The sequence below is a fragment of the Stenella coeruleoalba genome, assembly GCF_951394435.1.
Source record: "Stenella coeruleoalba genome assembly, chromosome: 14".
In the NCBI taxonomy this organism is placed as follows: Eukaryota; Metazoa; Chordata; class Mammalia; order Artiodactyla; family Delphinidae; genus Stenella; species Stenella coeruleoalba.
Genome location: NC_137160.1, coordinates 17,912,597 through 17,935,267, shown reverse-complemented (window position 1 = coordinate 17,935,267; position 22,671 = coordinate 17,912,597). Strand labels below are relative to the sequence as shown.

Here is a 22,671-nt window from a genome sequence, read left to right as displayed (position 1 = left end):
ATTAAAACTGGTCCCTAAAAGTCTTATTTTTATGTAGAACATAACTATCCTAATAGATGGTTAGTAAGTGTTTTGGTTGGACCACATGGTCTTATTTTCTAAAATAGCTATTAAGAAACAGCTGTCTACCCCACCCCACCCCCTTCTTTTTAAAAGAAGGATGAGCTATGGATTTCTGAAAAAAAAAATTTTTTTTTTATCTAGTTTTGTGAAAGTGTGGACACGGCATTAACATTTGTAGGCTCTTTTTTCCCCTTCAGGTAGAATATTTAAAAGTGATAAATGATGCATCTTAACTGCATATTTATGTTCCAGAGAAGGAGTTCTGAGAAGTCAAGAAATAATGATTAAAAGAATAGTAGGATTGATTTATGAGTGAAAGAAGCTGGTCATTTATAGCTTGTCTAATGATGGGCATATTTAAAAGGAGAGACAATAGTTAGTGTTCATAGATTTAGAGAATATTCAAAGAGAAGCATTGTTTTGGGCAGGAGATTGCTCCTAGAATGATATGAAGAAAAGAATAATTTAGTTTAGGAAACAAATTGGCAAAAGTAGAAAATTATATATATATATATATATATATACACACACACACATATATATATAATTTACACTGAGAACTGTTGGAAAGCAGAATCATCTCCCCAGAGAGCTAGTGTGTGGGATAAACTAGCTGTCTCTAGTTTCTGTAATTCATGGCGAATGCTTAGGAACAGGTTACATAAGAGGTTTCTGGGAATGGTTTAAAATGAAGTCTTGTAAAATGTGTAAGGTCAGGCAGGATGACCTAGGTGGTACATTCTGACTCTGTCAGATCTTGTGATAGCTTGTGGCATTCCCCTGCTCAGCACTAATGTACCGTGAGGATTATTTACTGGCAGATTCAGTGAGTGCTTACTTGGTTGAGGATCAGAATTGCTTGAAAAATAATAATTGGTCTTGGAATGTATTTGTTTTGATCTGGTATCTTCCTCACTTTCCCTGCCCCAATTAATTTTTTTACCAAATCAAAGTAAATATTAAATATGGTTAAATATTCTGTTGCTTTTTGTTTCTCCTGCTTTTAATTACCTTTTGATAACATTGGTGCATTTTCCTTCTAGGGAAGAACTAATACAGTGTTTGGAACATGATTTTGAATAATTTTCACCTGTAAAGTACTGACCAAGTTGATCAGATGCTCAATCCATGCTGTACAAGTTCTGTTCCATAACAACAAAAAAATTTTTTTAATGGTATATGTATGTTACACTCTTTAAGTCAGTTGATAGCAGTGGGTGTTAAAGTGGAATCTGTGAGATAGTTAACTGGGGCATGGGAATAAAATATTAAAGCTCTTCTTTCTTTTTTTTTAAACCTTAACAAATTGAGCTTATGAACATTTACTAGATGGAAGGACATTGGTGCCTCACTTGCTTCATACATCAGATGGGCACATATCACCTGGGCCAAGAGTGGGCCTGCCACCTCCAGGAGGGCGACCTCAGTGCCCTCACCAGGTGTGCTTCCAATGAAAATATGTTTGCTTCGGAGAGTTGCAGATTATACTGTATAGGTCTTAACCTAACCATCACAAAATGGGCAGAGAAAATAGTGGGAAGTCTTTCCAATGAAAATGAAATATCTTTTCATTAACCACGTAACGAGGTTCAAACAATGATCATTTGATCAATCTGGCAAGAAGGCAGCCACAAAATTCATGATTATATAAAATATGCGTTTACATCTACTGTTGTTAACAGTGAAAACTTTCTAAAGATACAGTGCTTTGAGGTATTGGCTAATGCTAATATAAAGTTATTAACATTAGCAAGACATTTAAGAAAATATTTCATTTTATCTTAAATTTGTTTATTTAAACTGAGTCATCCTTTTAAAGTATATATTCTGTGCATGTTTTACAATGTACATGATATATTGGCACAAAGTACATATACAATGTATAAATATACATATAGTGAGAATATATTACAGAGTTTTTTAAATGAATAAGTGTGTGATTGAACAAGTTTGGAACATAAATACTTTTCAGATAATTTAGTTAAAGATATTAGGTTCACATTTTTTATTTCTTGTATTATTATTCTAATTACACAATTTAAATGTCTTATAAAAATATCCTCAATGTGAAGTCATGTTTAGGTAACTTTTTCAGGTTGAGATGGAAGAAAGCGAAGTAGAATGGAATTAATCAAATTATAGAATCAGTCATTGTGGGTGAAGTAAGTGTTCAGTAACCAAGATGTCTAGAATTTAATAATTTAATAATAAAAGAATTATGCTAATTCAACTCATTTGTGAGGACGCTGCATCTAAATCAAAGAGAGTTTGGTGTTATCTAATATTCTTTAAGAAGTGCTTCTTCAATAGTTTTGAGCACAGATAAGGAGAAACCAAGTTAATTGTGTTTCAGCAAATCTTTTAAGTGCTTTCATTTAACAGGTAGCTGAGAATTATTTATCATTACTCTGTTCATTGTTTGAATTAAAATTAATACCAAAGTGGTGCTTGAGAATGGTCTTTTTCCCTTTTACATTTAAATAAGCTAGACATTTGCTTTGTTTATACCATTAATTTGTTTTCACAGAGCCTGTGAAGGTAACCATCAACTCAGAATTAATTAGGGGAATCAAAATTAATGAGGATTTACTGTATTGGGCCATTTCCACTCTGGGCCAGTTTTCTTCATACGAGTTGGACTAGCAGTTTCTTGAAAGAAGAAAAATTAGATTTATTTAAATCCATATTTAAAAAGCAGAGAACCATCTTTTCTTGTGAGTTAAGTACCTCTAATAACTGTGCTTTCTTGGACTTAGTAATATTGATTTTTTTTGTTTGTTTTCAGTCTTGATTATTTTGGCTATTTCCAGACCGTTGTTCATTACAGTAAAGCTAGACTTAACTCTTCAGATGCTTATTTTCATTTACATGGAAGGTATAACATTTTTGTTTGGGGCCAAACATTTTTTTGCGGATGAGGCATGTCATTTGTCAGTTTTCATCATTATTGCACTATACGAATGAAGAACAGAACTATTCTTTAAAAGATATTGATGTAAATCTATATGTTAGAAGAGAACGCATCATGTGGGACTGAAAAGCTAGAATTTTTGGAATTCAGTCATTTTTTCCTTCAGAAAATTACATCCCATAATCTACTTTTTAAAATACACCCTGTAATATTATTTAATATTAACTTTGTACGTTCTTTGTTTTTACTAATAAGAGAGATAACATGAAGTAGAGCTTTTAAATCTTTTTATGAGGTTGGATTGCATTTTCTTGAATTTTAAAAAATTATCCACCTCATATAAATGGCAAGGGTGAAAGTTCTGACGGCGAAACTTATGAGGCGTTGATGCCGGAGGTCAAGTTCCTCGTGGGAATAGGGAAGCCTTTTTGGTTTGCTTAAGTCTGCAGTCCTCTCTCTGGTAGGTTATGAACTGCAGTATGAGGTATTTGGCAGAGAGAGAATGTGTGGGTCAGTGCTTCTCCGTAGTTTTGCTGTCACCTCAGGTGTTGAGATCTACCAGCAGAACATAATTTGAAAAACACCAAACATAGTAAAGAAGATTGGTAAAAAATCACCTTTTAAAAACAAACAAACTTCACCCTGACTCATGCCTCGTTTTCTCTATGAAAAGGAATGACAAGAATTATGTGAACATTAATGAAATGATTGTCAACTTGGGGACTGGCAAGTCGGCTAGTTAGGTCTACCGCATTAATTAAGGATTAACTCATTTTAAAGATTCCAGAGAGCTTGTGAGTCATAGTAGCAGAATCAAAAGTAGTGACAGGGGTGAGTACTGTGGCAGATCAGTGCCTGATTAAAAGATGTGAATAGATGAAAAGGAATGCCGTTTAGGACTCATTCTTTTTAGTGACTCATACACAGAGAAAAAGATTACTATTAGATTTATTTCTCTGATGAGAAAAATAAATAAAATGACCAATTTTTAGCAGACTCGTGTTGGAAAATAGAAAATAGTTAACCATTAACGTAGCAATCATCCTTTTTTGTATATTGAGTGATGGATATATATGATAAATACAAAGTCAGTATTAATGATTATCTGTAGAAATGCAAAGCCTCCATTGTATTAGACTGTCTGTTATCCTTGCTTAGCAACGTACATCTGGTGAAACTCAAAAATATTTTTATTTATTTTAATATTTATTTATTTTATTTATTTATTTTTGGCTGTGTTGGGTCTTTGTTGCTGCACACGGGCTTTCTCTAGTTGCAGTGAGCGTGGGCTACTCTTCGTAGAGGTGTGCAGGCTTCTCATTGCAGTGGCTTCTCGTTGTGGAGCACGGGCTCTAGGCGCGTGGGCTTCAGTAGTTGTGGCACGTGGGCTTCAGTAGTTGTGGCACGCGGGCTCAGTAGTTGTGGCTTTCAGGCTCTAGAGTGTAGCCTCAGTAGTTGTGGCGCATGGCATGGGTTTAGTTGCTCTGCGGCATGTGGGATCTTCCCGGACCAGGGCTTGAACATTGGCAGGTGGATTCTTAACCACTGCGCCACCAGAGAAGCCCACTCAAAAGTATTTTATTTGGTGTGAAGTATAATAACTGAAAATAAAGGCATCATGTTATATTTCTGCCACGTTTTATTCTAACATTGCCTATATTTAAGTGATATTTTTGTAGTTTGCCACTTTATTTTGACTTATTGCTTAATTACAAAGCAAAGTTTTGCATGCCATAGTCAGCTACTCCTCAGTCCTTAATGTCTTTTTAAAGAAAGAAATCACGTTTTATGTTTCCATTGAATGCTTATCAGGGAGCATGAAATAAATAAGCTTAACAAATGCTTAAGAAAATTCTATATGTTGTTTTAGTAAAAGTTTATAACATGATCTTCCTGAACTTAGTTTTCTTAACTTTTAAAATTAATAAATACCTACTATTGCTGATTATAGTTTTTAAATCATTACGAAAGAAAACGTACAAGCTAACAGAACCAAAGATTAAAACACCTGAATTTAAGAACAAAGTAAATAGTTAAATCTGACTCTCTTTTTTAAAATTAATGCTCTGCCTCATTCAAAACTTGATTTTAGGTTGTTTACAAAAATAAACATTATTCAGTTAGTTAAAAATAAAGCTAAATCATGGTGAAGAGAAAATGAAAGAAAAAGTAGATGAGACCACCTAGAGTCCACATTCAGAAATGTATGCCCACACACCCCACAGTCATGGATAGAAAATTCAGTCCTAAGTTACTTAGTATCCAAAACATTGAAGGAATCCATTGTAGCAGCTTTCCCCAAAGTCTGTTCCTCAAAAACTACGTCTTACAAGATTATGATGGTCTTTATTCCTGTCCTGCCCTAGACAGGAATAAAGATGCAGATGTAGAGAATGGACTTGAGGACACGGAGAAGGGGAAGGGTAAGCTGGGACGAAGTGAGAGAGTAGCATCGACATATATACACTACCAAGTGTAACATAGATAGCTAGTGGGAAGCAGCCGCATAGAACAGGGGTGGGATAGGGAGGGTGGGAGGGAGATGCAAGAGGGAGGAGATATGGGGATATATGTATATGTAGCTGGTACACTTTGTTATACAGCAGCAACTAACACACCATTGTAAAGCAATTATATGCCAATAAAGATGTTACAAAAAAAAAGATTATGATGGTCAAATGAAATTATATTCATGTTAGCATGTTAAAGTTTCTTAGAAGTTCTATGGACAAAAACAACTGTAACGTGTTTCCCATGCACATGTGGTCACACACACACGCCCCCCCCCCTGACCCCGCCCCACTGTTTTTCATCTGATACCTGTCAATGTTTCCCATTGAGATGGACCAGTCAGGGAGGTATATCATTCTTTAGCTAAAAAACGTCTGCTTAGGCAAAGCCCAGCTGGGTGACGTTTGAGAAGTTTCTCCTCTGGATCCCACAGAAGGGATAATATGTATGTGGTGCCGTGGGCCTCATCCTCAGTAAATAGCCACCATTTACACAGTACGGAGCTTAGATGGCTGTTTTCATATGGTTTCACCTCAGTGGGAACCGGAAGCACAGTCTAATAAATCACTACAAAGTTGTAAGTTGCTTGTAAATTGTCTTCCAAACCTATAAAGACGTTAATTTTTAATTTTCTAGGTTATGGATTCAGTTCTCTGATGCTAGTGAAAATCTTTACCATCTTTGATTATTTCTATTATATTCCATCTTGTTCTAAAAAGGAATGGAAGGGCGCAAACTAGAGATGAGCAGGAAGTACAGAGCAGGATGTTTATTGGGCTCTTGTATGTTAGCTGAGGTGGTGTGCCTGCTGGCATTAGAGACAGAAGCTGTGAAACACATCTACAGGTGATACAGACTATCGGTGGCTCTTAAGAAATGATTGTGGCAGAGGGACCTTGAGGGTATTGTTTTTGAGCAAAGGAGCAGGGAAGAGCATGGGTCTAAATGATAGAGTCACAAACAGAAAGGAGCACTGCAGAAAGCAGCTCTAGCTGCTAGCAAAGGGAAGTTCAGACAGTGGAAAGGGAGCACATAATAACAGATCAATTTTTTTCCAGCTTTGCCTGTTCATATATAGCAATTATTTTTAGTAAGGTCATCTTCAAATTTGAACAGCAGATTTTCCCAGGCATCTTTCTCTTCTTTAATCTAGTATTAATTTAGTATTTTTCAAAGTGTTGTGATGATTGAACTAGGCGTTTTATGTATAATATAAAAGAAGAAAATTGTCGACACATCCTAATGTCGTGGTTAGTGTTTTCAGCAGCAGTGAATGTATAATTAATTTTGATTTAATTGAGGACAAGATCCATTTTCTTCTGAATTTAATCTAAGTGTAATTAAGATTTATTCTTCTTTTCAGGCAAGAGTGCAGCACTGCATCTGCTCTGTAGCCAGTGACCACTCGGTAGGACTTCTAAGTTTGCGAGAGAAAAAATGCATTATGCTGGCATCTCGTCATCTTTTCCCCATTCAAGTAATCAAGTGGAGGCCTTCTGACGATTACCTAGTAGTGGGATGTTCAGACGGCTCCGTGTATGTCTGGCAAATGGATACCGGTAAGAAAAATGTTGAGAGAGACTAGGAAATTAAATGAGTATATTTGACTTCCTAAATGAAAAATCTTTTATATGAGGAAAAAACCCCTGAGATGTCAAAAGTTTGCTACTTTTATTTCTCACCACCGCTTTTTATAAGTGTTCTTATCATTATCAACAAAGAAATGTTTAGATGTCCTCTTATTTGTTGTACTATCTGGAACACTTGTAGAGTAGTTCACTGATCTTTAGAGGAATGTGGTTGATGACAGTATACAGATTAGGACAGGCATGCAGACACCAGACAAGTAAGTGATTTCTGTATAATTCATGGGCAAATTGTAAGATCAAGGAACCATTTTTGTCTCAAGTTCAGAAACAGTGGGAAAAGATAAAATTATCTTCTATTTGAAAAGCAGAAAAACCATACAGGGCCGTTAATAGAAGGAGGTAATTGAAATGAAAGTTTTAAGTTCTAGAGAGAACATTTAAAATTTCAAGGTTCAGAAATTTTATGTACGTGGCATAATACAGAACAAGTAATGTTTAGCTTAAAGGTATAGGCCATGATATATAAGATTTATACACAGAATCTTATGGTTTTCCCTGAGAAATTTTAAAGTATGTAACTAAATGTTTATTAGTTTGGGCTTTTAAAAACACAGCTTATTCTAGTTTTACTATCCTGAGTCATCATCTATCAGTGATTAAAACCTTTCTTTACATTCCTAATTGTGCTATATAATATTTCTACTATTTTTTTCTTCACGAAGCTTTTTTCATTTTTGTTTTTAAATAGTCCTTTTTGAAATCAGAGTATATATATTTTTTTGCTTGTGCTGTGGTGCAGGAGGGAGTGTTCCTAGGTCTTTTTGGAGCAAGTAGCCATAATCTTCAGCTATCTTTCATTTATAGTTCTGGTTTTATCTGGTACTACGTAGGCAATTTTGACAAGAGGAAGCGTTCTTGAAGAGTGTCAAACTTCTTTGCTTTTGTGTTTAATATTTCTTTTTCTCGTCTGATTGTAAAAGAGTTTCTTACTTTTTTGTCAAATTTTGAAAGCACAAAAGTGTTAGAAAAGAAAGATGAACTCAAATCCCATTACTCAGTGGTGAATTTTGGCATATTCCTCTTTAGTCTCATTTCTGTGCATTTTTAAAAACAGAATTGCTGTCATATTACATGTATAATTTTGTATCTTACTTTTGTGTTCCTTTTTGTTTCATCCTGTCTGCTGAGCAGCACTATTTCATGTTTGCTGGTTTGGTCCACCCTACAAACTAAATACAGTTGACCCTTGAACAATGTGAGGGTTAGGGCACTCACCTTCTGCATAGTTGAAAAACCGTGTATAACTTAAAGGCGGCCCTCCATTCCCATGTTTCCTCCATATCCGACATTTCCCATCCTTGGATTCAAATGACCGTGGATTTTGTGGTACTGTAGTATTTACTGTTGAAAAAAATCTGTGTGTATGTGGACCCGTGCAGTTCACACCTGTGTTGTTTAAGGTCAACTACATACAGAGTTTGTCTTGGGCTCTGGAGTCAGACTCCTTGGTTTGAATTTAAGATCAACCATTTGAGGGCCTTCCCTGTTGGTCCAGTGGTTAAGACTTCACCTTCCAATGCAGGGGGTGTGGGTTCCATCCCTGGTCGGCGAGCTGGGATCCCACATGCCTCATGGCTGAGGAACCAAAACATAAAGCAGAAACGGTATTGTGACAAATTCAATAAAGACTTTAAAAATGGTCCACATCAAAAAAGAAAAAAATCTTTAAGATCAACCATTTGATAGCACTCTGATCTATGGCAAGTCTCTCAATTTACTCATCTGTAAAATAAAGATAATAATAGTTGCCATTTTATAGTGTTTCTGGGAGAATAAAATGAGAGAATATTTACCTTGTGTATAGTAGATGTAATGTAAATGTGTATCCATGTATGTTTGCGTACTTTAAGTTCGTGTGTATACTTGCATATGTGTATATTTCCTATTATTGTTATTTAACAAATATGCTTGTTACTTTATTGAGCTTGGGGATATGACCTTACTTACAAAGAAATATTTTCTATGAGAATTAGTATTAAAGTAAGTTATAGTGATGATAGTTATAAAACACTATTTTAAAATACTATACATATTAAATTAGCAATTGATACATTTTAAATACAAGAGTATGGTAAACATGTGTAGGACTTAAAACATTAAATTAATATGATAAAGGAAGAGTATCATTTTCCTGAATTTCTTAGGTGCTTAAATATATGATACTTGACTACTTCAGATACTTCAAATACATCTACAAAGAATATGAACTTCTTTACAAATGAGACCTTACTGGAAGACAATGTTACTTTTTCAGTAGTTTCCCTAGTAGGAAATGACAAATAGCTCCTGACTGTATGTGTACTGGAGGATGTTATTTTTATAACCAGTTTATTATAATTAAGCCCAATACATAATATTGCAATTTAACAATTATCTTCTGACCTTCAGGAGGATTTTGGTAAATGATCAGTCAGTAATGGCATTCTTAAATCAAGATAAAGATAGAGAAGCAGAATAAATTTTGGACTTCAACCATAATAGGAGGTGTACACTCTTTTTCCTTCTTGCTGTTCAGGCTTTAGCTAGTGATATAAAGGTCCCTGAGGAGCCAGTAAGGCACATCCTGAAGGTATTGACATTATTTATTTATTAAATAAATAAAAAATGAAGCAAAATAAATCAGATTTGGCCAAGGTTTGATGTATGAAATGTATTTAAACTCTGAGAAGATACTTTGCCCCTCTACTTAGTGTTTTGGGAATGTATTTTTACAAGTGAAGCCATATTACATTAAAATTACACATGCATTTTGTGCAGTTTTCTGTTTGCCATTTTGAATTATACTGATGTTTCTAGCTTAAAAACACTTAAAAATGTCTTGACTATGCTTTTATGCAGCATTTTCTTTTAGTTGTTTTTCCCTTCAAATGGGTAGTTTTTATTTTCAGTGTTTATTTCCTAATGACATGAAGTTGAAGCTAGTAATATAAAACTTAATTACAGAGGTAGAGGTCCAGAGTCTTTTGTTCTTTTATTGTACCATCTTAATTATATGCAGTAGTGCTAAACAGTGTTGTAGAGGCCATGGAAATTATTATTCTTTCACGTCTCTGGGTAGTTAGAAAATTAGTCAAACAACTAGCAACAAGATTTGGCTGGCTGGACCTCTTGACTCCTATTTAGGAACTTATTAAAAGTGGGTCAACTGGCCTAGATAGTGGCTGCTTCTCCATGGAGTTATGTTCTGTAGGGATCAACTCTCCATTCTTCACATTTGATGTTCCCAGTAAGCATGCAGTGGTGTTCTCACAGGCCTATGACAAGGTCAAAATCTTGTCTATTTGGGAAACAGTGGCATGCTTTAAAGTAATGACTGGTGCTACAAGACGTTCTTCTTATATGACTATTTCCAAGCCTTAACACCATTCTTATCTGCACATTTTTATCATCTTTGCTACATAATAAAAGTGATTCATCATATACCTATTCCTAGAGGGACAGTTATTAGGTTCTTGTACAAATGCGAACACCAGTAGTGATTGCCAAATATTATTAGAAATTAGTGTGTGAAGTCTTAACCAATTTACTTTGTTCTGTTATCTTTTTTCTTTTCATTTATTTTCTGTCCCTCCAAGTTTTCTTAAATATTCCTGTTTTTGCAATAACTTCATGAAATATGTGTTTGAATCATTTTTTAAAACTTAGTTTATCCAATAAAATATAACAGAGAATATGAACTAATGTATATTTGTCTACTGGCACAACGGATAAAGCAACATATATAAAGCATGGATATCAAAAAAATTAATTTTGATTTATTTATATTGATGGTTTTGTTACTAAAATAACCAAAGAGAATCAGGAGGTGGTACTTCAGTCCAGTCTTTTTTTATTAATAAAGGGTTTAGTAGCAAGTATTTTCTTCACATATTTGACCTTTTGCCTGCAGGGTTTAATACAATAGAGATTTGATTTTATGTTTCTGTTTCACAGCATATGGCATTACATCATCAACTTTTCTATATCTTCTATGTTTTTGTTTTTCATTCTATTACAACAATACCATAAGATAGGATAGGCAAAGACACAAAGGATGAAATGGTTAAGAAAAAATTGGTACTTTTCTAAAATCTCAGTAAAACTAAGTATAATCAGTTTCTTTTTTCCCTTTGGATTCACTTTGAAATTTTGAAGGAAGAGGTTGTTAGAGTGGAAATATGACTATCTTTTCTACTTTCCTCCTCATAAGTCCTCTGTGCAGTTAATTACTAAGTCCTTCCCATTAGGTACTCCTCTCCTCCCTTTTTTCTTTCCAGTGTACTATTCTTATATCGGGCTATATTTTTTCACACCTAGGCTATCTTTATTGGTTTCTCTGTCCTCTATTTCTACCTTCTAATCCATCCTGTACTCTGTTGGCAAATTAATCATAGGAAATAAAACAATAACAATCACACTTGGTTCATGCCACTGTCTTAATGAAAAAAACATAAGTAATTTTAGTTCACGTAGCCTTTAAGAAAAGGCCCTCCACAGTGTGGTACACTCCTACCTTTGTCTTATCTCTTACTGTTCTTTTACACAGACATGTTACTCTGTGTGAAGAATAGTTCTAGTCAAGAATAATTGGGTCACTGTCTACCACTTCTTGTCTTTTGTACCACCCATATTGTTGCTCATGGTTTTCATTCATTTGGAACATTATTTCTTTCTATTTGCTTATTTGTTTAAACAGTATATTATCTTTTAAGGAAATTTGAATATAGAAACAAAATTTTACATATTTTCCCCTGTAGTTACCATTTCTGTTGCTCTTCATTGCTTTGTGTAGATCCAGATTTCCATCTGGAATGATTTCCCTTTTGCCTAATATTTAATATTTCTTGTAGTGCATGACTGTGGGTGATTCTTTCAGCTTCTGTATATCTGAAAAATTTTTTATTTCACCATTATTTTGAAGATTTTTTTTCTGGGTATAGAATTCTAGGTGGATAGTTTTTTGTTTTTTTCCTTTCAATATTCCACTATCTTCTTGCTAGTATTATTTCCAGTAAAAAAAAATCTGCTGTCATCCTTATCTTTGTTCCTCTATATATGCTGTGTCTGTTTTTTTCTGACTTTTAAAAGTTTTTCTCTTTATTATTAGTTTTGAGCCATTTAGTTATAGTTTTCTGCATGTTTCTTGTGCTTAAGGTTTGTTGTACTTCTTGGATCTGTGGGTGTATAGTTCTCAACAAATTTGGAAGCTTTTGGCCATTATTTATTCAAATATGTTTTTGATGTTTGATATCCCCCCTCTTTTCTCTCTTTGGAGACTCCAGTTATATGCCTATTAGGCTACTTGAAATTGCCCACAACTCTAGGATTATTTTTTCATTTTTAATGTTATTTTTTCTGTGTCTCATTTTATAATTTCTAGTCTATGTTTTCAAGTTTACTGAGCTTTTCTTCTACAATGTCTAATATGCTTTTGTTCCCATTGAGTGTATTTTTCATCTCAGACATTGTAGTTTTCATCTTTGAAAACTACAGGTTTGATTTTGGATATCTCCCATGTCTCTCTATTCAAACTTTTTGAACATCTGGAGTACAATTATAATAACTTTTAATGGTTTTGTCTGCTAATTTAAAAAAAAGATCTGTTTCAGTGGTTTTTATTGATTTTACTTTTCCCCTCATTTTAGATTATATTTTCCTGCTTTTCTCCAGAATAGCGTAAAGGTGGCTCTAGGGTGGAAGCAGGGAGATTAGCTTGTATGCTGTTGTCCCTAGGCAATAAACAATGGTGGATTATTACACTAGAGTGATGGCAGTGGAGCTGGTGAAAAGTGGTTGAAGTATGAGTATATTTTGAAGGTAGAACCAACAGGATTTGCTGATAGTTGGATGAGGAGCATAAAAGAATGAGATGGGCCAAAGATGACTCCAGGGTTTCAATCATGAGAAACTTGAAGGATGCAATTCATTTTAAGATATTGAGAAGCCAGAAGGAGGAGTAGAGTTTGGGAATATCAGGAATTCGATTTTGGATATATTAAGTGGAGTTGAATATTAGATATTCAAGTAGAGATGTTGATTTGTAAATTGTACAGTTGATGCTTGAACAACACAGGTTTGAACTGCCTGGGTATTTTTTTCTATAGTAAATACCACAATACTACATGATCTGCAGTTGGTTGAATCTGCAGGTATAACTGTGGATACGGTGAGCTGACTATATAGTTACATGTGGATTTTCAACAGCATGGAAGGTTGGTTGCCCCTAATCCTTGTGTTATTCAAGGGACAACTGTATATATGAGTCAACTGTATATATGAGGGTCAACTGTATATACGAGTCTGTAGTTCAAAGGAGGGAAGTCAGAGTGGGTGGTACAAATGTGGGAAATCTTAGCATATAGAAGATATGTAAAGTCATGACACTGGATATATCACCAAGGGAATGTAGGTTGATAATGGTTGGGGCACTCCAGGGTTTAAATGTGCTTCTGTGATGTAAAAAACCAGCAAAGGAGACTAAAATGGACCTGCCAGAAAAAAGAAGAAAATAAAGGATATGGTTGCCTGGAAGCCAAGTGACAAAATGTGTTTCAAGGAGTGGAGAGGAAGATTGAGAGCTGCTGAGAGTAAATGATAGTAAAATGAGGACTGAGAACTGGCTATTAGATTTAGCAATGTGGAGAGTAGGTTCTGTGCTCATTTGGTGTAAAATCTGATTTGAGTAAGTTCAAAGGAAGATGGGAGGAGAAAAATTTGGAGGTGGTAAAAATAGGCAGCTCTTTAGAGTATGATTATGAAAAATGGGATACATACCTAGTTAACCCACCTGGGTTAACTGTGTGTGTGTGTGTGTGTGTGTGTGTGTGTGTGTGTGTGTGTTTTAAACAGGTGAAATAATTGCATGTTTATAAGCTGATGGGAATGATCTGGTAGATAGGGAAAACTGATGAAGAGAAAGAGGAGAATTGTTGACATGGTGTCTTTGGGCAGACAAGAGAAGGATGGGGTGTAAGCCACGGGTGTGTTAGGTAGGAGCCTGGATAGTTCATTCATAATTATTGAGTAATGTGACTGGAGATGTGGTAATGGGAGTTTGTGGAACTTCTTTTTTAATTGCTTCTTTCTCTATGAAATAGGAAACAAAACTTTCATCCAGATGAGGGCAGGAAATGGAATGGTGGGATTGGAAGAGAAAGAAAGTGGAATAATGAACTAGGAGAGTAGGAAAACGAAAGGTCTGTGGAAATGTGGTCACTATTAAGGGCCCACCAAGATCAGTGGTCAGGAAATTCAAGTGGATCTTTTAGTATGTTCATCATTCATGTCCATCTTCATTGTAAGGTGCAGAGTAGGTGGAGAGTTGAATTCAACTAGTGTTGAATTGATTCTATAAGATTGACATATAGTTTTAGAGGAAGGTAAAATTATAGAAATTGCTGTTTGTAATAGACTACTGATGTGGCATGATCAAGGAGACCATCTTGGAAGTGGAAAGAAAGTAGAAAAGCCTGGAGGAAATTGTTGAAATCTTGGCTGTGAACTTGAGTTTATTGGGAAGTTGTGGTAGGGCTTAGGGAAAAGGAAATGATTAAGGTAATGCTACATGGAAGATCATTAGAGGAAGGAAATAAACAAGAAAATGTTTCTGGGAGGCACTGGTAAAACATATTCCTACATTTAAAAATGTCCATGCATTTTCCTTTCCTAAAAATTGACTTAGAGTCTTCCAGAGTTGTGTAATGATTGTGAATATATATGTCTTCCAGGTGCACTGGACCGGTGTGTGATGGGGATCACAGCAGTAGAGATACTGAATGCTTGTGATGAAGCAGCTCCCGCTGCCGTTGACTCACTTAGTCACCCAGCAGTCAACTTAAAACAAGCCATGACACGACGCAGTCTTGCTGCTCTTAAAAACATGGCCCATCATAAGCTACAAACTCTTGCGACTAACCTCTTGGCTTCTGAGGCATCTGACAAAGTAAGTTTTGTATGTGGGCTCATGTCCATTCAACTTCATTTAATAATGCAGCTTTGGCACGTCTTAGGGAATCATTTTTGGGAGATGACACGGGTGAAAAATAAGCTTCTGGTTTTTATTTAGGTTTTCCAACACAGTTTTTAAGTATTTCACGTATTTGGCAGTCTGAAAAAGTGACTTGTTATTACCATTCAAACTGTTTTAAAATGATTCCAACAGACTTAAGTGACTTCAGTTTCTGAAATTAGAGCGAACGTTTTATGTATAATCTGTCTTTCTGACTTTCTGACGGTCTTCCTGTAGAAAGGTTGAGCACGAGCTAATATCTTCAGGAGGAAAAAGTAACAATTTAGGCATAATTCGGATGTTTCTAATTGTGGCTTATCTTTTATTTTAAAAGTACGTTCTGATTTTATTAAGGTGGGGCCATTTAAAGATTTAAGAAAATATGTGAGAGTAAGTATGGTGAGGTTGCACAAGTGCTGGCATTTTTCTGCAAGACTGAAGCTCAATCACACTTTCCTTACTGACACTTAAAATCAATGCATCTGTTACTTCTTCAGTTAACAGAAGATTTTCCTACTAAAAGAAGAACAGTCAACCCCACTTCGTTAATTGGCTACTTGTGTTTAGTTTTGTAGAGACTAGTCACTATTTTGTTTGTGGTATGTGTGTTCTGTGGTATTATTAGAACTAGTTTGTCTCTGGTAATGGATAAATGAATCCTAGAGACCATCCCAGTATTTTATCTGAATTGCTACTAAAATTCCTACTTCCATCTTAGAATTCATTAGAATTATGAATGGGTAACCAAATACCTTTATTTTCATTCTCTCTTCTGATTCCTATTTTTTAGATGATGAGATGTGGAATAAATAACAAAGAGGTTGAAAGGGTCATCTACAAACTTGAAAATTTGCCCGTGAATTAGCGAGTGCTAATGACATACGAAATACTATAGGCAGCTCCACTGACCCATATCCTCCAGTAATTGGCAGTAATATTTGATCATTCTGTCTTTCCCCAAAATATTAATGTTCTATTGGCTTTGTTATATTGTATTTTCATAGATTAGAATTGTGAAATCCTTCTGTGATATTTTTTCGTGCTTTCTGTTCCATGCTCTAAAGTTTGAATAGAAATCAGGCTTAAATGCATTTGCCGTGCCTATAATTTCTTTGAAGAGGTCATGTGGATGTTCCCTAGGAATTCAGTGTTCATAGCACATTGTCTGATGTTCTATATAATTTTAATATTGAGCAAACTTATAAAACAATACATTCAAGCGCAAGCATGTATGTTTTGTAATTTGCAAATTTATTCTTTTTCTTGTTGGTATCCCCTAGAAGTAAAAATTTGGAAAAATAATTATATAACTAGAAAATTAAAGAAAAATAAGTGGTACAGTAACATTTATGAATGGCTCTTGTAAGTGGTCATGGTCCATTATGTGATTTTTACAATCTTGTTTGTCCCTGTTTTAATAGCACATTTTATAGTGCAATTAGTGATAAAAGCACCAGATATCAGGGACAGTACACTTATGTATTGTAAAATATATTGCTCGTGAACCTCCTCAGTCTTGTAGCAGTGGTAATTGTTGCCTGGCCTACAAGGAAAACAATTATAGGAGGGGAAAAGGCTTAGGAAGCTGAGGCTGCAGGAGGATAATCACTTTATGAAAAATGTATGTTGGCTGGACCATTAGGGATTTCTCTAACTATTTTCTCATGTTGACTTAGAGTCTCCTTCTGAGGGGAATATTTAAAGAGCCATCCTCTGGATGGCTTTCTAACCTCAAGAGAAATGAAGCCCACGCAAAGTTAAAAAAAAAGTAACCAAACATAACTAAGAGCCTCTCTGTGGTACAGGACTTACCCTAGGGTATTGGATCTGATTTTTTTTCATGGGTCTCTCAACGGAAAGTGAAACCTCTGTGGGAATACTCTATATAAAGTATCCTTGTTTCCCTTGTTAGAGTAGTGTTAGCAACTGGACTATTTGGAAACAAATATTTTACATTGTTAATTAGGTTAATTATGCCAGACATATACAGCTTTACAAGCAAAGATAACTTACTGTCCTGTGATTTTTTTTTTTTTTTCTTTCACTGGAAGAGCAAGAAGGTGTTAAGTAGAATTATCCTTTATTATTGCATCTAATCTTTGGAAGGTGTGTGTACTCAAAACCCTGTGTACTCCACTTATGACATGTATCTTATATTTCTCCTTGTATTATAATAACATATATACTTACCTAATTCTCCCTACTGAAATCCAGTCTTCTTTTTTTTAAATTAATTTTTATTGGAGTGTAGTTGATTTACAATGTTGTGTTAGTTTCAGGTGTACAGCAAAGTGAATCATTTATACATATATACACTCTTTTTTAATTTTTTTATTTTTTTGTGGTACGCGGGCCTCTCACTGTTGTGGCCTCTCCTGTTGTGGAGCACAGGCTCCGGACGCGCAGGCTCACGGGCCCAGCCGCTCTGCGGCATGTGGGTTCCTCCCGGACCGGGGCACGAACCCGTGTCCCCTGCATCGGCAAGCAGACTCTCAACCACTGCACCACCAGGGAAGCCCTACACTCTTTTTTTAGATTCTTTTCCCACATAGGTCATTACAGAGTATTGAGTAGAGTTCCCTGTGCTCTACAGTAGGTTCTTATTAGTTATCTATTTTATATATAGTAGTGTACATATGTCAATCCCAATCTCCCAATTTATCCCCCCCCCCTTTCCCCCTTGGTAACTGTAAGTTTGTTTTATACATCTGTGGCTCTATGAAATCCAGTCTTCTTGCAGACAGGAATTATGACTTATTTATCTCATCTCTGTGTTTTCCCCATGACATCTCGTAGCAGCTGTGCAATAAATATTTGTTGAATTAGATCATGTGTAGAAAGTGCTGATAGCCTCTGCTTCAGCCTCTTTGCCCACCTCTTCTTCATTCCTCTCACAGTTGATTGTTCTGACTTGACAGTCAAATCTCTCCCTATTCATGAGACTCTAGATGTGGAGTGTTTATTAGGTACTTTGCCCTCTGTTCAGTTTTGCATTCTCTCCGTTTGGTTTTGGTGGGCAAGTTGGTCCCAGCATAACTCATTCTCCTTCCTTGCCATCTCTGTATTTTCAAACATCCTGAAATTATCTCAACTTCCACGCCCTCCTTTACTCCTGTTTCTTGTGGCTCTAGGCTAGTGTTGCTTAACCCCAGCACTATTGACCTTTTGGGCTGGATAATTTTTTGCTGCGGCGGACTGTCCTTTGTATTGTAGGATGTCAGAGAAGTATTTTTCCTTTACCCACTGCATGCAAATAGCACCCCCTCTCCCCTAAGCATGACAGTCAAAAAGGTTTTTAGACATTGACAAATGCTTGCTGGGGGGCAAAATTGCCTCTGGATTAAAAGCACTGCTTTGGAGAAAAAAAGTTGAGAAATGGTAAAGATCCTACATCCTCTTTTTGTGTCTTTCTTTTCCCCTCCTCAGTTTTCTTCTTTAATGTCTCTCCTCTTTGTGAATGGTGAAGTCAGCCTCAACCCTCATCCCTTCTGCCCACTGTGGCAGAAATAGTTCTTGCGTTCTCTGTGGGCTCACACCTTTCGGTTCAGACCTTTCCTAAAACACTTCACTTTGTGTGTGGTATTTTTTTTTAAATTTTTTTTTGTTTATTTATTTTTGGCTGCGTTGGGTCTTGGCTGCTGCGTGCGGGCTTTTCTCTAGTTGCGGCGAGCAGGGGCTACTCTTCCTTGCGGTGCGTGGGCCTCTCATTGTGATGGCTTCTCTTGTGGAGCACAGGCTCTACAGCGCAGGCTCAGCAGTTGTGGCACACGGGCTTAGTTGCTCCGCGGCATGTGGGATCTTCCCGGACCAGGGCTCGAACCCATGTCCCCTGCATTGTCAGGAGGATTCTTAACCACTGCGCCACCAGGGATGCCCTGTGTGTGGTATTTTTTTGTTTGTTTGTTGAGCTTCTTGAGGACAGGAGTTGAGTTTCTCCCCCTTTTATTTCCAGTGCTTAACATAGTATATGGAGCATAGCAAGTACCCAGGAAATGTAGTGTGAAGTTAGTTTGCAAGTGTAGATTGGAGTCATGTGGAATCAACTCGAATGCAAAGCCGAGGACTTAACTCAATGAGTAATGACACGATATTGGGTAGTCTTAAAAGGAGATATTTGTTTGTTTAAGAATGATTTTGCCATGTCTGACACTTATATACAGACCACTTTATAAATGTTGACTTGGGAAATGAATTGTGATGTTCCTGGGATGATATAGTGAGAGGAGTGGGAACTGGAAAGGATTAGGCAGTGGAAATGTAGACGAGGGATAACTTGTAAGCTGTTGTTTAGGTTGAATAAATAGGACTTCACAAATGAGCAAGAGAAGATTTGAGACATAACAGGTTGATTTCCAAGATCCAAGCCTAGGTAAAGGGAGAATGGTGGAGCTGTTAACAGAAATAAACAACTCATGGCATAGGCTTTGAAGTTGATTGTAACAGGAGACATTTGCCTCTTCTGTGTAGTGTTGAGAGATGAGGTACATGTGGCGGGAGCAAACAACCTCCAAGAAAGGAATGATATGATGCTGGGGTAGAGTAGGGATGGGATTTTATTTCCTAAATGAACACTGTAATGGAGTGCCTGAACTAGACTGCAGCTGACATTTTGGGGTGCCTACTATCAATAGATTATTCCAGATATGCTGTTCTCCTTAATTCTCATTACATATAGGTGAGTTAGTTATCCTCAGATTTGCAAATGATGAACCTAAAGGACATTTGGTTAGAACAGAGATTGGCAAATGTTTTTCTGTAAAGGGTTAGATAGTAAAAAAAATTAGGCTTTGTAGACCATATTGCTCTGTCACAATGATTCAACTCTGCCATTACAATGGCATTAAAGCAGCTACAGACACTATGTAAATGGACTGGCTCCCAATAAAACTTTTTTATGAAAACAGGCAATGGGCTGGATTTGGCCCCTGGGTCATAGTTTGCTGACCCCTGCATCTGAAGATGGCATTATTAATATCAAGGTTGTGGGTACAGTTCCCCCATGGAATGGCCTTTGCTTCATTTTTGAAAAGTAGTTCAAAGGAGTGGTTTAGAGCCCAAGTTCTAGTCACAGGGGTATCTGTGTTCCAATTGCATCTCTGTAACTTCCTGCCTGTTGGTGACCTTGGACAAGTAACCTCCAGTGGCCTAGCTTACACATATAATTGAAAACAAATCTTTGTAAAGGAAGTAAAGGTTGACAGTTGATCAGAGCAATGAAATAACATCAAGACTTGGGGAATAAAAAAGAGCGTATGGAGTTAGTAAAGTCATTGGTCATCATTAAGAGCTGTTTGGGTAGAATTAGTTGGGTCAGAAGTCAGGATACAGCGAGCTAAGAATGAGCATGAGGTGAAGTGGAGGCATAGTGTGTGGAAGAAGTTTGCTTTTGGAGAAATAAAAGATTAGTAGCTTCAGTGGCTGCAGGGTTAAGAGCAGAGTTTATGCTTTGGGAGCTCACTGAACACTTTTGTTGGTAGAGGGAGTGATTGGTGGGGCCATGGAAGAGGACATGGTGTTGAGAATAGAGTTGGAAAGTTTACCCTTATTAGAAATTGTTTCCATTTAATCTGTAGTGATGAAAAGAGGGAGGTGAATATAACAAATTATTTTCAGTGGAAGAAGAGAAGAGTAGCCTGTGTAATCTGTTTTAAAAAAAGGAAGTGGTTATAATCCCTTGAAGGTAGAGTCATCTTCTTCTTTTCTTTTAATCCCTCATTAAACTCAGAATAAATAGTATATTGGATTAGAAGTTTGAGGACTTGTAAGATATAAATGACTAGGAGATCATAGCTGCCATATCATGGCATTTGAGGAATGCATAAATGAATATGTCAAGAAGAATGTCTGGGCATATCAGGTGATCTTTTTGACAAGTTTTTCTACAGAGTATTTGCCAGACACTGGTTCTTGGTGAGGAGATCTTGGTGGACGCCTTGGGCCAATGGGATTTTAATAGTAAAGCTAGAAAGCCCTTGCAGCCATGGAATTCATTTTTTAGGCCTACTGTGTGTAATTTTTTATTGGGCCGGGTTACATCTTGGGCATTGTTGTATCAATAAGAATCACCCTATTTATATTGAAAAATGATGAGGTTGAAGAAATTGAAAATTGACCAGGATGATTTATCTTTTACCTTCCATTTCTCTCTCTGTTGTCTAATTAGTCAAAACCCTGAAAAAAATGAATGGACTATATATGCAAAGGTCAGTAACTTTGTATTCTGTGTAACTAGGCAAGAGAATGGAATTTACAAGTCAAATATAACCTGCTGAGAACATACTCTGTGTTCTTTGCTTGCAGAATTCACTCTGTTAAAAAAAAAATTGTACTGATTGAACTGACTTTATGATTCACTGTGAAAAGGGCACTTATAAGGTACAGACAGAGACAAGCCAAATGACGTTAGGTACAGGGTACCAGGCCTTGTCTGGTGAACTGTTTTCAGCCTTAGAAAAATTCTTATGATAAGCCTGACCTTTGAAGTATCAACTAAACTTGCTTAACATTCTGCTCCAAAAGTTTAATGAATATTTTAAAAGAAAATATGAATATGTTAATGGTATATTTATTATATACTTTGAAGTATATATGAGTTCAGTTTTGGATTCTTCTAAATGGTTATTAAGACAAAAATTTTATATTACACTAATTGTTGTCTAATTGTTAATAAAATTAAGGAGACTTAGCTAAGCTGCCAGGCCTTAAGAAAACAAAGGAGTGAATGTCTCTGTAGGAGGAGAATAAACGTTTATTAAATGCCTTTGTGACCAGTGATTCCCTTTGATGGAGGATAATAATTAGAAACTGAATCCAGATGCTGTGTGCACTCATTGCTCCTGGGATGACGTTGCATCCGGGCCCTTTCAGTAGATAGAGCTAGGTAGTATTAGGTATGTTTACATGAATACACACTTACACAAACATGTACGTCTTTAAGTGTGTCTCTATCTTCCTAAATATATTAAATACCTTGGGTTAGCACCATTACCTCCATTCCAACCAAACACCACAGTGTTGGCTGTAGCCTCCCCTCCTGGCTTGTTGTAACTCTCTTCTTCACCTGTGAGAAACCTCTCCCAGTATTTTCAGTGTATTTATTTGCTCGGTTCCCCCTTTGTGTAAACAATTTCCCCTTCACCCCAAATCTCTTTTTAGGTGTGCCCACCAAAAGCTTGCCTCCCACAAAGGAAAAGAAGTTTCATTTCTTCTTGTTAACATTTTCTTTCTTTCCACCTTCCGCTTCTCTTAGGCATTATGAATTGTATTCATTCATTTTTGTATTTCTTTCCATTGAAGCTTCTTTGCTAAAGTGATGTTTTCTTTTTTATTTTTAATTCTTTTTTTTAACATCTTTATTGGAGTATAATTGCTTTACAATGGTGTGTTAGTTTCTGCTTTATAGCAGAGTGAATCAGTTATACATATACATATGTCCCCATACTTCTTCCCTCTTGCATCTCCCTTCCTCCCACCCTCCCTACCCCCCACTCCCAAGGTGGTCACAGAGCACCGAGCTGATCTCCCTGTGCTATGTTGCTGCTTCCCCCTAG

The 22,671-nt window shown here is 36.2% G+C and overlaps 1 protein-coding gene across 4 annotated transcripts in view; it reads left to right on the top strand.

The window, feature by feature from the left end:
- The window catches only part of WDR7 (WD repeat domain 7), a 370,882-nt gene that overhangs the window by 58,139 nt on the left and 290,072 nt on the right, over positions 1–22,671 (top strand). For all 4 annotated transcript variants that reach the window (XM_079942515.1, XM_079942514.1, XM_079942512.1 and 1 more), the window contains 2 exons: positions 6,849–7,044; positions 14,841–15,055. In XM_079942515.1, coding sequence (XP_079798641.1) covers positions 6,849–7,044; positions 14,841–15,055 — 411 coding nt within the window. The remainder of the gene's footprint in view (positions 1–6,848; positions 7,045–14,840; positions 15,056–22,671) is intronic.